The following is a 15,084-nucleotide window of genomic DNA, read 5'->3' as shown; positions in this document are numbered from 1 at the left end:
ATTTATTTTTCCATTATATGCATTATTCTTTCCCTAATTAATTTGTACAAGATGAATATGACATTTGGATTATGTATTATTATCTTAATTATATATACAAATCTAAATTTAATAATTATTTAGTAAATTAATAAAAATTCATATCATGCGTCGTATAAATTTTTATACACATTTATATCATATATCAATTTTTTCCCCCTTTTTATCACTGAAATATATTAGAAATATTATTGCTAATAATATTTATCATTAATTAATTATATTAATTGAATATGGTGTACTACTATTTCAAAATATTAATCAAGTAATTAATACAATAATTTCAGTTAATATCCACATTATACAACGTAATTATTGATTTTGGGCGCTACAAAATATGTTACCTGATGCTTGATTTGAATTCATAGGAATCAAAACACCTCGATCTACAATACCAAACAATAAAGATACATCTCTTTGTGTAAATATAACAGGTACACTTAAAAATTCCAAATTAATAGTTATATTGTATGATATTTTTTTACATACCAAAATGGAAAAAATAAAACATTAAATTTCTAAAACTATTTGATGCTTAAGATTAAAAACTAGGAGTTGTACTTGAGAATCTAAAGTTTGAGATGTTAAATCCCAATTTTATATGCCACGGATATGTTGGATTTCTTGAATGTCCAAGAAAACACAGAAGGGGATTGTTTGATCATCGCTATATGTCGATCATGTAAAATAACAGATCCATGATATCTTTCTTTGATTGTGAATGGTTGAAAAAAACAGTTGAAATGACATAACATACTATTCCAATATAGTTTCTGGTCAAAATCAACTATAGCCTACAATTTTTACAAATATAATTTATTAACAGCAAAATTAAAATTGATGGAATGTTTTCCAAATCGAGATACACATTGTTTTAGAAGGCCTGATATGATCCCATGGTAAAATATCAGGCTCAATGTGGGTCTGATATGGTAAAATATCAAGCCTAACATAGCCCTGATATGATCCGTTGGGCCTATTATGGGTTCATATCAGGAGCACGTTGAGCCTGATATTTTACCATATTAGGTCCAACGTGATGATTCCATATCTTATGTTTTCTAGATATATCCTATGATTTCTGGATATATCTTATAGGTTTTTAAAGTCAACAAGTTCATGATACTTACCTTTGTTGTTGCAGCTTTTTGCTTCATTATGAAAGGATAGTGTTTACGGTAAACAAATCTCTAAACACTTGAATGGAGAGATCTCTGTGTGAATTTCTTTGGAGACCCTTAACGTCCATCGCTTTAGATGCGTGGATTTCGTCAAAAAGCTTTGACGTCACCTTAGAGGGACACACTGTGTGGATTCTGTCGAAAACCCCGGATGTCGGGATACACAAAGCTTAGGTTTCGGTGGAGGAGGATGATTATGGATTTTCATGAGGTAAGAAAGAGGGGAATGAATATAGCATGCATCCAAATCATTTTATTAATTTTAAATTTAAAATAAAATAAATATGGCTCGGATGTATTGAAAAATGATATATGAAGAGAGAGAATTTAGTAGATTGGCAAGAGAGATAAGAAAGAAATAATATTATTTTTAGTATTTTTTTTTGGTAGTTTTAAAATTATGATACTTATTTTAGTAAATAAATAAATATAACCGCACCCTTTTGGTAAAAAAAAAAAAACCATAAATCATGGTCCATTTGATTTTTGCTAGTAATTTTTCATGACCATCCAAATATCTCAGAAATTATTCATGTGGAAAGTTTTCTAATCGATTAGTTTTAGAAAAAATCCTTCGAATATATTGCAGGTAAATTTTATATGTCTGATAAATCATTTATAGAATCTTACAGCTACACCCTATCCCTAGGGACAATTTCCCCATCTCTCGTATCCGAATGCACTCGATTTCTCACAAAATCTAAACATCCCACACCACCGCCGCCGCCGCACGGTGGGACGCTGACCTTGTGCCCAACCCAACCCACATGGGGGAAGAAGAGGAAGAAGATGCGTTTGGGATCATCGATAAATAATGTGTGTGTTCCTTACCAAGCCAGTCCTGCCAGGGTACACGCCATGTGACCCCACACTGCTGCCCAGCTGTTCTTGCTCCTCCTCTTCGATTTCTTCCTCTTCTTCTCTTCTCCAACTCTCCTTCTTCACTTCCTCCTCCCATTCTTTTCCCTTTCGCGGCCTTCACAGCCTGTCCCGTTCAACGGCACTAACGGAAGCGGAAGCGACAGCAGCCATGAGAAGAAGAAGGCTCCGCTTCTCTTCCCTCTTCCTCCTCATTTTCTGTTTCGTCATGGCGCCGGCTGCGGCTGATGATTTGGAGCTTTTGATCGCCTTCAAGGCCTCGATCCCCGACCCTCAGATCCTCCGGACCTGGTCCGCCGGCCAGTCCTCCCCGTGCTCCTTCGCCGGCGTCGCCTGCGACTCCCGTGGCCGCGTCGCCGCCCTCGACCTCGGCGGCGTCTCCCTCGACGCCGAGTTCCGCGCCGTGGCCTCTTCCCTCCTGCCGCTCGCCGGCCTCCGGAGGCTCTCCCTCCGCGCAGTCAATCTCACCGGGACGCTAGCCGACGGCGGGGCCGCCCGCTGCGGCCGCCTGCTCGCCGAGATCGACCTCGCCGACAACCAGCTTCGTGGCTCCCTCGCCGATGCCCGCGGCCTCGCCACGCTCTGCTCCGGGTTGAAATCGCTCGATCTCTCTCGCAACTCCATCGGCGGGGTTCTTCCGCCTTCGGCGGCGGGCCCCGCCGCCGGCTTCGGGATGCTCCAAAGGCTTGACCTTTCGTTCAACAAGGTATCCGGCCCGGACGACCTTGGGTGGTTGTTTTCCAGCCTCGCCGGCCTCCGCCGTCTCGACCTCGTCGGCAACCGGCTTAATGCCGGGATCCCGGCGATTGGCAACTGCTCCAGTCTGCAACATCTGGACCTATCCTCCACCGGCCTGATCGGCGAGCTCGGCGAGGGGGTCTTCGCCGGATGCCAGAGCTTAGTTTACCTTAACCTCTCCTCCAACCACCTCGCCGGTACTCTCCCCTCTAATATCTCCTCCAGCTCTTCCCTAACCTCCGTCAGTCTCTCCAACAACAACTTCTCCGGCGAGATCCCGATGGCTACCTTCGCCTCCATGCCCGACCTCAAATCCCTAGAGCTCGCCTTCAACTACTTCAATGGCGGCCTCGGCGAGTCGATCGAGGAGATGCCGCAGCTCCAGGTGCTCGACCTTAGCTCCAACAACTTGACGGGGGCGATCCCATTGGGGCTATGTGCGAACCCGAGCTTCGCACTGGAGGAGCTCTACCTGCAGAACAACCGCCTCTCCGGCTCGATCCCTGAATCGTTGAGCAATTGTACCAATCTTGTCTCCCTCGATCTCAGCCTCAACTACATCTCCGGCACCATCCCCGCCAGTTTGGGCTCCCTCTACTCCCTCCGTGATCTCATCCTGTGGCAGAACTCGCTGGAGGGCGAGATCCCCGCCGAGCTCTCCTCCATCCCCACGCTGGAGAACCTCATCCTCGACAACAACGGTCTCACCGGCACGATTCCGGCCGGGCTCGCCGACTGCGCCAATCTCAACTGGATCTCCTTGTCGAGCAACCGCCTGAGCGGCCCGATCCCCTCTTGGATCGGCCAGCTGCGGAACTTAGCCATCTTGAAGCTAGACAACAACTCCTTCACCGGCCCTATCCCGCCGGAGCTAGGCGAGTGCAAGAGCCTGATTTGGCTCGACCTCAACAGCAACCAGCTCAACGGCTCCATCCCTCCCGCCCTCGCTAAGCAGTCCGGCAAGATCGCCGTCGGGTTAGTCACCGGAGAGCGGTTTGTTTATCTCCGCAACGACGGCATCAGCGACCGGTGCCGCGGGACGGGCAGCCTGCTGGAGTTCGCCGGGATCCGGCAGGATGACCTCAACCGGTTGCCCAGCCACCGGTTCTGCAACTTCACCAGGGTCTACATTGGAAGCATGGGATACACCTTCAACAACAACGGCTCCATGATCTTCCTCGATCTCTCCTTCAACCAGCTGAGCGGCGAGATACCCTCGGAGATTGGGCAAATGTACTATCTCATCATCCTCAACCTCGGCCACAATTCGCTCTCCGGGCTCATCCCTTCGGAGCTCGGCAACCTGCGGTTCGTCGCCGTGCTCGACCTCTCCTACAACGCTCTCGAGGGCCCGATTCCTTGGTCCTTCTCGCACCTTGCCATGCTGTCGGAGATCAACCTCTCCAACAACAAGCTCAACGGGACGATACCGGAATTAGGACCACTGCCGACCTTCTCGCCTAACGGGTACGAGAACAACTCGGGACTATGTGGACTGCCTCTCCCGCCGTGCCAAAGCAATGCCAGCTTCGACACCGGCGCCCAGAACCAAAGCACTCACCGGAGACGAGCCTACGTCGCCGGAAGCGTCACGATGGGAGTTTTTGTTAGCCTCTTCTGCATTTTCGGCCTGGTCATCGTCGTCGTCGAGAACAGGAAGAGACAGAGGAAAGACAGAGGCTTCGACGACAACTCGAGAGACATATACATCGACAGCCATTCCTTCTCCGCCACCGGCGGAATCTCCAATTGGAAGCTGGCCGCTCTGACCAAGGAGGCCGTCGTCATCAACCTCACCGCATCTGAGAAGCCGCTTATGAAGCTCACTCTGGCAGATCTCGTGGACGCCACCAACGAATTCCACAACGATTGCTTGATTGGCTCCGGCGGATTCGGGGACGTCTACAAGGCTCAGCTTAAGGACGGGAACATCGTCGCCGTGAAGAAACTGATACACGTCAGCGGCCAGGGCGACCGCGAGTTCACCGCCGAGATGGAGACCATCGGCAAAGTGAAGCACCGCAACCTGGTTCCTCTGCTCGGTTACTGCAAGGTGGAAGAGGAGCGGCTCTTGGTGTACCAGTACATGAAGCACGGCAGCCTCGACGACGTGCTGCACAAGAGGAACAAAGGGTGCATCAAATTGAGCTGGGCGGCACGGCGGAAGATCGCCGTGGGCGCGGCCAGGGGGCTGGCCTTCCTCCACCACAACTGCATCCCCCACATCATCCACCGGGACATGAAGTCCAGCAACGTCCTGCTCGACGACGACTCGGAAGCCAGGGTGTCCGACTTCGGGATGGCGAGGATGATGAACGTGGTGGACACGCACTTGAGCGTGTCCACGTTGGCCGGCACGCCGGGGTACGTGCCGCCGGAGTACTACCAGAGCTTCCGGTGCACCACCAGGGGCGACGTGTACAGCTACGGCGTGGTACTGCTGGAGCTCCTCACCGGCCGGCCGCCGACAGACTCGCCGGAGTTCGGGGACAACAACAACCTGGTGGGGTGGGTGAAGCAGCACCCGAGGCACCGTGTACGGGACGTGTTCGACCCGGAGCTACTGGCGGAGCAGCCGAGCATAGAACCGGAGCTCTGCGAGCACCTCAAGATCGCCTACGCTTGCCTGGACGAGCGACAAATGCGGCGGCCGACAATGTTGAAGGTCATGGCCATGTTCAAGGAGATACAGGCGTCGGGTTCGACCGTCGAAACGCCGGCGACCCTGAAGGAAGAAGGCACACTCGTCGAAGAGCCGCACTCGAGCTTCAAGGAAGACGAAGACAAATTCTTCTAGGGTCCATTTTTTTTCCATTATTGCGGCGGGAGCAAGGAAAATTGAATTCGACTAAGATTTTTCTTTGCTTCTTTTGTCATGTACATACAAAAGTGAAATATTTTCTTGTCATAATATCAGTGCCTAATTATCCACCACAGCTTTCATTAATTAACAAGATCGATCATCATCTATTCATCTTGTTCTTCCGCTTTAATTAAGACTTTACTCTCTCTCTCTCTGGTCAAAGGTTCAGGACAGAGAGGATTCGGGACAGAGAATTCCTATGTCCGATTATCGATCGGACGGTCCAGATTACATTTCAAGATACCATGGCATCTTTAAGATGTGTGCAGTATCCTTGTAATGTGCAAGACATTCTTGAGATGTAATCTGGACCGTCTGATCGACAGTGATACATGGGACAGAGAGGATTCGGGACAGAGAATCCGAACTATCCTTGCTGCTGCCTTTTGTCGTCTTCCGCATTTCATCATCTTGGTCGTGCACTGCCCCCACGTGATTCTGACACCGTGCGTGGTTAATTAGGGACGAACGCCATTAAAAAAGCCAGCGTCTTTAATTAAAAACTTCAAAGCACGGCTGCCGAGACAACGTTGCGTGATTCATTTACTATTCACTCACTAATTCAAACTCTTAACGAAACGCATGTATTTCGATAATTTATTAAAGAAGGTAGAGATATAAATTTACTCAAACACGTATGTTGATATTTATTAAAGAATATATATTTTTAAGTACATTTTTTATTTTACCGTATGATAATTTGATTTTTTTATGATTTTTTTTTCCATTATATTTCTCTCTTCTTTTTTTTAATCGATGAACATATGAATAATATTAGTCAATTTTTTAATAATATTTTAATACATTTGAAAAAGTAAAAATAAACAATAAATAGTATATTTGAACTCTTTGAAATTTTAGAAATTCACTGGAACTAAAATGAGTGTAATCGGAGTTCTCTAGGTCGATCAGTGGGTTTCGATCAAAACCCACTCATGGACCTAGAGAGCTCCGATTGCATCCATTTCAGTTTCTATGAATTTCTGAAATTACAAAGAGTTCAAATATGATATTCATTATTTATTTCGACTTTTCATATATGTTAACATGTAAAATTAATGATTCGTCAAAAACGTCCACGTGGGATTGATATGGAATATATCAGGCTCAACGTGAATTTTTTTGTCGATTCTTTGATTTTATATATTAATATCTATTAAAAGTCGAAATAAGTAATGGACATCATATTTGAACTCCTTGCAACATCAGAAATACATAGGAACTGAAATGGGTGCAATCAGAGTTCTCTAGGTTCATTAGTGAGTTTCGGTGAAAACCCACTGATGGACCTAGAGAGTTCCGATTGCACCCATTTCAGTTCCTATGGATTTCTGATGTTGCAAGGAGTTGTGTCCCTTATATATTTCGGCTTTTAATAGATATTAATATATAAAATCAAAGAATCGGTGAAAAAACACATGTTAGACCTGATATGGACTCATATCAGGCCCAATGTGAGCCTGATATGAAATATTCCAAATGTATGTGTCTAAATACAATCTTCGGACACAATTTTGGGATGAATAGTCGAGTGTGAGTGGATTACTATTCGTCAGTTTGAATTTTAGTACTAGACAAACTAAATTTCTCATTATGAAGAGTCAATGCAGCCATGATTCAAGACAAGCAAAATGTTGCATTCTTAGCTATTATTGTATTGTTTGGTGCAGTACAATATCACATAATGATCTCCTCATACATTAATTGCTTCCGGAAATCTGTAATATTATGATACAAGAACATTTGTTGTGGATTATCATCCTCGGTGCTATATTTTTAGGACATTTTTACTTTATGATAAGATAATGGCAGAACCTTATGTATTGTATTGAGACAGCAAAATCATGATTGTGAATTTAGTTTTAAAATAAGGGAATAGTGATCAAACTTTTTTACTTTTCTTCCCAAAAATATAGGAAAAATTGAAAAATATAAATAATATAAAAATGAGTATATACAAACTATTCATTAGTCTATCATATTTTTATTACAAAATCATTCAGCAGCCATTTATCTTTCTTGTGTATTAAAACAACTGATAGTGTTTATCTCAACTATGTGTCGTTAAAGATGCTATTAATCCTTATTGATAGAGAACCTAAATTTTTGTTTATATGTCAGTTGGATCAAATATCATTCCATATCAGGTCCACGTTGGGCCTGATATGAGTCCATATTGTTGGTGCAGTAAGCATCCGACGATTGAACCTATGTGTTTGATTATGTCAAAGGGTTCAAGTTGTCTTGTTGTCTAACATGTGCGAATGAGGTTACAGAAAAGCTCTAACTGCGGTTAGGCAGGTAGAAAACCCTAGGTCCTAGGGGGTGGTAACCCTAGGTGAAGGGAAACTCTAAGGGGCGGTAACCTTAGGTCTTACGGGATGGTAACCTTAGGTGGAGGAAAACCCTAAGGGGCGACAACCTTAGGTCCTAGGGGGTGGTAACCCTAGGTGGTGAAAATCCTAAGGGGGGGGGGAGGTAACCCTAGGTGGCAAAAAACCCTAGGGGGTGGTAACCCTAGGTCCTACGGGGTGGTAACCCTAGGCGGAAAGTCCAGTCAGTCTGGAGGGTCGGACTGCATCAGGTATACTCTCTTGAGTGGAATAGATGATTACGCGTTCCTCGGAAGAGGGAACAGTAGGCGTCGGTTCAACCTACGATTTCCGGTAGGAAATCCGAAGTCAGAACCGGACAGTCCGAAGACTGTCAATTTATTTACTGATATATTATCTGCTATATTCCAACTCTGTTTTGCAGGAGAACATTTCTAACAATTTCTATGCATGGTCAGAATTGACCGGGATCGGTCGACCGAACCGGGTTATCGGTCGACCAAACCACCAAAGCAGCTGATCAGACTTCCAGCGAGTGGACCGGGCTCGAGCAAGGGATCGGTCAACCGAACTGGGTTTTTGGTCGACCGAACCGGGGATAAGACTTGACTAGATTGAAGCGGAGCGAGCGGATCGGGCGGATCAGATAAGGGGAGATCGCCTGATCGGTCGACCGAACCGCAGATCGATCGACCGAACTGCGGATCGGTCGACCGATCCACCTCGGGTCAAAGCTGATCCCGAACTTCGAGGATCTGGATCAGATCCATAAAGGCTATAAAGGGGGCCTCGGGCTGCAACTTCAGAATCAATCTCGAACAGAACCAATTGTGCACGTGTACGCTGCTCCGAACACTCAAACAACGCTCTACTGCTCAGACAACTGACAGCTAACGTTCTTCTTCCTTTTTGTCGGTATTCTTTATTCAGCATATTGTAACTTAAAGTTGTAATCTTTAAACGCTATTATAGTTGTTATCCAACGTAAACGCTCAACGAGCGTGGGCCTTGGAGTAGGAGTCGCCCTAGGCTCCGAACCAAGTAAATAACTTGTGTTTGCGATTGTTTTTCTTTTAATTCCGCTGCTTATTACTCGTTCGTTCTCCGAATCCGAAACGCGTGAAAGCCACGAGCGCTATTCACCCCCCCCCCCCTCTAGCGCTTTTGATCCAACACATATCATGCCCAACGTGGATTTTTTTGCCGATTCTTTGATTTTATATATTAATATCTATTAAAAGACAAAATAAATAATGGACACCATATTTGAACTCCTTGCAACATCAGAAATTCATAGGAACTGAAATGAGTGCAATCGGAGCTCTCTAAGTCCATCAGTGGATTTTGACCGAAACCCACTGATGGACCTAGAGAGCTTCGATTGCACCCATTTCAGTTCATATAAATTTCTGATGTTGCAAGGAGTTCAAATATGATGTCCATTATTTATTTTAACTTTTAATAGATATTAATATATAAAATCAAAAAATCGACAAAAAAACTCATGTTGGGCCTGATATGATGGGCCTGATATGAAATGTTCCAAATGTATGTGTCTAAATCGTTCCTGGTAGTACCTCTAAGATTATAGATATTGGGACACACAATCTTGAAATGAATAGTCGAGTGTGAGTGGATAACTATTCGTCAGTTTGAATTTCAATACTTAACTAACTAAATTTCTGGTTATAAAGAGTCAATACAGTCATGATTCAAGACAAGCAAAATGTTGCATTCTTAGCTATTATTGTATTGTTTGGTGCAGTACAATGTCACATAATGATCTCCTCATACATTAATTGCTTCCGGAAATCTGTAATGTTATGATACAAGAACATTTGTTGTGGATTACCATCCTCAGTGTTATATTTATAGGACATTTTTACTTTATGATAAGATAATGGCAGAACCTTGTGTATTGTATTGAGATAACAAAACCATGATTATGAATTTAATTTTAAAAATAAGGAATAGTGATCAAACTTTTTTACTTTTCTTCCAAGAAAAATAGGAAAAATTGAAAAGTATAAATAATATAAAAATGAGTACATACAAACTATTCATTAGTCTATCATATTTTTATTACAAAATCATCCAACAGTCATTTACCTTTCTTGTGTATTAAAACAACTGCTAGTGTTTATCTCAACTATGTATTGTTAAAGGTGCTATTAATCATCATTGATAGAGAACCTAAATTTTTGTTTATATGTCAGTTGGATCTAATATCATTCCATATCAGGCCCACGTTGGGCTTGATATGAGTCCATATCAGGCCCAATGTGGGCTTTTTTGCCGATTCTTTGATTTTATATATTAATATCTATTAAAAGCCGAAATAAATAATGAACATCATATTTGAACTCCTTGCAACATCAGAAATCCATAAGAACTTAAATGGGCACAATCGGAGCTTTCTAGGTTCATTAGTGAGTTTTGACCGAAACTCACTGATGGACCTAGAGAGTTCCAATTGCGCCCATTTCAGTTCCTATGAATTTCTGATGTTGCAAGGAGTTCAAATATGGTGTCCATTATTTATTTCGGCTTTTAATATATATTAATATATAAAATCAAAGAATCAAAAAAAAATCCACGTTGGACCTGATATGGACTCATATCAGGCCCAACGCGGACGTTTTTGATGAATCTTTCATTTTACATATTAACATCTATGAAAAGCCAAAATAAATAATGAACACTATATTTGAACTCCTTGTAATTTCAGAAATCCATAGAAACTGAAATGGGTGTAATCAGACCTCTCTAAGTCCATTAGTGGATTTTGACCGAAACTCACTGATCGACCTAGAGAACTCCGATTACACTCATTTTAGTTCCAGTGGATTTCTGAAATTTCAAGGAGTTCAAATATGTTATTCATTGTTTATTTTTGCTTCTTCAAATGTATTAAAATGTTATTAAAAATTTGACTAATATTATTCATATGTTCTGTATGTCGATACAAAAAAAAAGAAGAGAGAGCGAAATATAGTGGAGAAAAGAAAAATCGTAGAAAAAAATCAAATTGTTATGAGGGTAAAATAGGAAATGTACTTAAAAAATTATGTTCTTTGATAAATATCAAAGTAGCGTACGTCTTTTGGTAAATTTAGATCTCTACATGCGCCCTTTGATAAATTGTCGCATGTATTTTGATGAACGCAAATCTCGACTTGAGATGGATCCAAAATCGATGGTTTAATTAATTCTATATATTTAATGATAATTTTTAATGTATGTATATAATTTTTTATTAAATAAATTATTTTTTCATAAAAAATTATTATTTAAGTTAGATATTTTTTGTAAAAAAGTTATTGTATTTTATAAATTTAATATTGAATAAATAAAATAAAATTATTAATTAATTAAGAGAATTAAATAAGATAAATAAATTTAATAATAGTAGTTTCACATCAAATAATTCAAGATAATAGATTGTAAATTAACTTTAATACAAATTAGAATAGTCCCATCTTAAAAACTTTACAAAAATAAAGATAAATATGTTACTTAATTTAAATAGAAAGGTAGAATAAGCTAATTATACCACATCATTAATACAACTTAAATATTATAAATATATATTTTTTAAAAAAAAAAAGAAAAAAAAAACTACCTAATAAGGTGTTTGAACCGTCCGTTAATTGTCAGTTCAATAGTTTTTATTAGAATAAAATCATAATCGGCACATCCTCTAACGGACCTGTTATGATTCTGGTCCGTCAACTGGACCAGCGGATACTCGATTCATTAACTCGTATGGCAATCGGATCAACGAATATCCGACCTGTTGACATGATTATGAGCTTGGGTTGGGTCTCGTTTGAACCTGGCTCAGGGTTGAGTCTAAATTGATCGGGTCAAGTTAAACTTACTTATGCTGAACTCAAGTCTAGTCGGACTCGCTCTTCCGAGTTCAAGTAAATTAGGTACCGGACCCAATCAATACAGTTGAGTCAAGTGAGGCCACTCATGGTCGAACTCAGGCTAATTCAGTTGATTCATAGCCAAGCTTGACTCAGGTCAGCCTGATGCATAGTCGATTTCAAGTCTAGTCAGCCAGATGGCTCCCAAACTCAGATGCGACACGACAGTTACAATAACATGAGTTACAGAAAAGACACGCCCTTTTGTGCAGAGGAAAAAGGCATGTCCTTTGAAAATTTGGGTCATATTTTCACTCCCTATATAAGGTACACTGTGACACTGTTATTATCATTTACCTCATTGGAAATTTGACTTAAGGATTGGAAGAGTCCGATCAAACTCTTAGTCTCCCTTTTGATTTATTTTTCTATCCTTTCAATCTTGTCACCAGAGACCTTCATTGGAGTCTTTGTGTTGACACAACAACCGCCAAATCCGATAGAAGCCAATTTAACAGAAGTTGATCTGGTAGGAGGTAACCTGATAGAGTCGACCCGACCAACCTGATCAGAGTTGGCCTAACATGCATCGGATTTACCGACAGAGTTTGCCCGCGGAGACATCATAGAAACAGCTCATTCCCTGATCTTAGACCGTAACAAGCAGCGCTAAGTATACATACATATATATCATTAATTTATAAATTTCAAATGGGATAAATATTTTAGAAGTCGAGTACGAAGCATATATAATAGTCTATCTTCAAATTAATCGAGAAAAGTGTAACCAAGGAGTCAATTTGTAACTTCATAGTTTGTGTTACTCTTAGTGGCCGGTGGATGAAAGCACAAGAAATTAAAAGGTTAATTTATAATAGACCGTCGAATAATTTCTACTCAACTAAAAACCAATCAGCCGTGGAGTAGTTGTGTGATCTACTCAACTTAGTCCATGTCAAATCAAATTCTTGCCTTCTAAATTTGAATTGAACCATGATTTGTCTCTCTCTCCATTTGTCTCTCTCCACTTAATGTCTTTTATAAACATTTAAGTTCACAAAATAAAATTTCATTATATATATAAAGCTGAATAGCGCTAAAGGGAACAAAAAAACCAAATAGACGTGAGTCAGGGATACAGCAAAGTAAGATGAGTAAGGGAGATTTTGACGAGTTGAGTAGACTTAGGGCAGTTTAGAACTCTATTTAGAGATTTTTTTTTTATATAACCTAATGTGCCACGTCACTGTAAAGTATAAAAATATACAATTCTCTTCGAAATCAAATTTTGAGAGATTATTAGTGTTATAGTCCATGATTAAAGATTAACTATTTTTGACTAAATTCGAGTGGATTCGAATATGAATTTTGATGTTTAGATAATTTGTTTGAAAAATATTTGAAAAAGATCAAGTAGATCAAGGTTGATCGAACACTTGACGATATGTGAAAGGAAAATCCAATTGAGTTAAGGAGAACCGCATATTGACAAAGGTAAGTCCTAACTCGATGGTTAAGTAAAAGAAAATTTAAGTGGGTCAAAGAGCATCGCACGTTGGCAAAGGGAAGTTCTAATTGTGGTTAGACAAAGGAAAGTCCAAGTGGATCAAGGAGGATCACATGTTGGCAAGAGAAAAAGTCCTAACTACGGTTAGGCAAGAGAAAAATCCAAGTGGATTAAGGAGGACCGTACTTGGTGATCGGAAGTCTAACGAAAAGTTGACAAAGTCCAAGTGGATCAAAGGTTGATCAAACACTTGGTGAAGAAATTCCAATAGGTCATCGTTGACTGAAGGTTGGGCAAGGGAACCCTAGACTTGAGTTAAACAAGTTAGGATTGGACAATCAATTAGGTAATCGATTGGACTAAAACCAATCGATTAGTTGATCGATTGAGAGTTGTACAATCGATTAAGCATTCATCAATCGATTGGGGACCTAAATCACGAGTACAAGAGAGGTTTTGAATCGATTGGTCAATCAATCCAATCTATTAGGCAATTGATTAGGGAGTTGTCTTTGTCACGAGGAGTTTAATCGATTAGGTAATTGATTGGGAGGAGTTCGTGAGCGAACAGTAGACTTCTGAATTAATTGGGTGATCGATTAAGAATTTCATAATCGATTAGCTAATCGATTGAGAGAAGAAGAAATGATCCGTTGAGAGGTTTTGGATGGCTAGATTTGCTTAGATCTGATGTGGTAATCGATTGGGGGTAAAGTCAATCGATCGAGAACCCTAATCTGCAGGATATAGAGGCGTTTGAAGGTTCAAATCAGAATATCTTCTTCTCCACTCTTCACTAATAGTTCTTGGAAGATTTAGGACCAAGTGTTGCTGCACTTTCGAGTCTACCAGAGGAGTTTTCAAGCAAGAAGAAAGCAAACAAAATTCTCATTGTATTTGTGTATTTATTTCCTTGTTCTTGTTGTATTTCTCATACTGTGAGCTTGTACGTGGTTTCTCCACCTCCGAATTATTTCGGAGAATAAGTGATTTTCCTAGTAAAGTGTATGCACTATGTAGATCCTTGGATTAGTCACCTTAAAGAAGTGGATACCAAGTAAATCCAAATGTTAGGATTGTTTCGAATTTTTCCATTGTAACAAATCATTATCAACAAAGCGATTGGAATTAATCACCCCTTCTAGCTCCCGGAGTATCCCAACACAAATATCTTTATTTATTATTTTTTTCATTTAATATTTTTATGTGATTTTTATTTAATATTTTAATTAATTATGATCTTTAATTAAATTAATAATTAATATATTAATTAACTTATGATTTTAAATTTAATTTAATTTAATTTAATTTTTAATTTCCATTTAATATTTAATTAACTTATAAATTTTAATTTAATTATAATCATTAGTATAATTTTAAACTTATCGAATGTATTTATTTTCAAAATAATAATTTACTAACAATTTTATTGAAAATATATATTTATATAAAAGAAAGGAGTATTATTACTTTATATTTAATTTCGGGCTCTATCTTAAGAGAAAAAAAACTAGCTAGTTTTCACTAGCTCTTAAATGATAAATCTCAAATTTTAAACCTCAACAATGATTCAAACTTTTTTATTAAGTTTTTTTGATTTTACAAGCCTCCCAAAAACCTTACATTGAAGATATTTGATCGCAAATCATGCAAGTCAATTTAGGTAAAGATA

At 40.3% G+C, this 15,084-nt stretch overlaps 1 protein-coding gene across 1 annotated transcript; it reads left to right on the top strand.

The window, feature by feature from the left end:
* The first annotated feature begins 1,798 nt into the window (after window positions 1–1,798).
* On the top strand, window positions 1,799–5,768 carry LOC122010217 (brassinosteroid LRR receptor kinase BRI1-like). Its single transcript, XM_042566677.1, has one exon. It carries the CDS (start codon window positions 2,035–2,037, stop codon window positions 5,632–5,634), a length of 3,600 nt encoding a protein of 1,199 aa, XP_042422611.1. The 5' UTR covers window positions 1,799–2,034; the 3' UTR covers window positions 5,635–5,768.
* Window positions 5,769–15,084: the final 9,316 nt, after the last annotated feature.

The sequence above is a fragment of the Zingiber officinale genome, chromosome 8A (assembly GCF_018446385.1).
Source record: "Zingiber officinale cultivar Zhangliang chromosome 8A, Zo_v1.1, whole genome shotgun sequence".
In the NCBI taxonomy this organism is placed as follows: domain Eukaryota; kingdom Viridiplantae; phylum Streptophyta; class Magnoliopsida; order Zingiberales; family Zingiberaceae; genus Zingiber; species Zingiber officinale.
Note: the sequence above shows the minus strand (reverse complement) of the source record. Positions and strands in the feature narration are given on the sequence as shown.

What these genes read in the sequence shown, in the direction of transcription:
- LOC122010217 (XM_042566677.1), top strand. Translation starts at nt 2,035, where the DNA reads ATGTGTGTGTTCCTTACCAAGCCAGTCCTGCCAGGGTACACGCCATGT.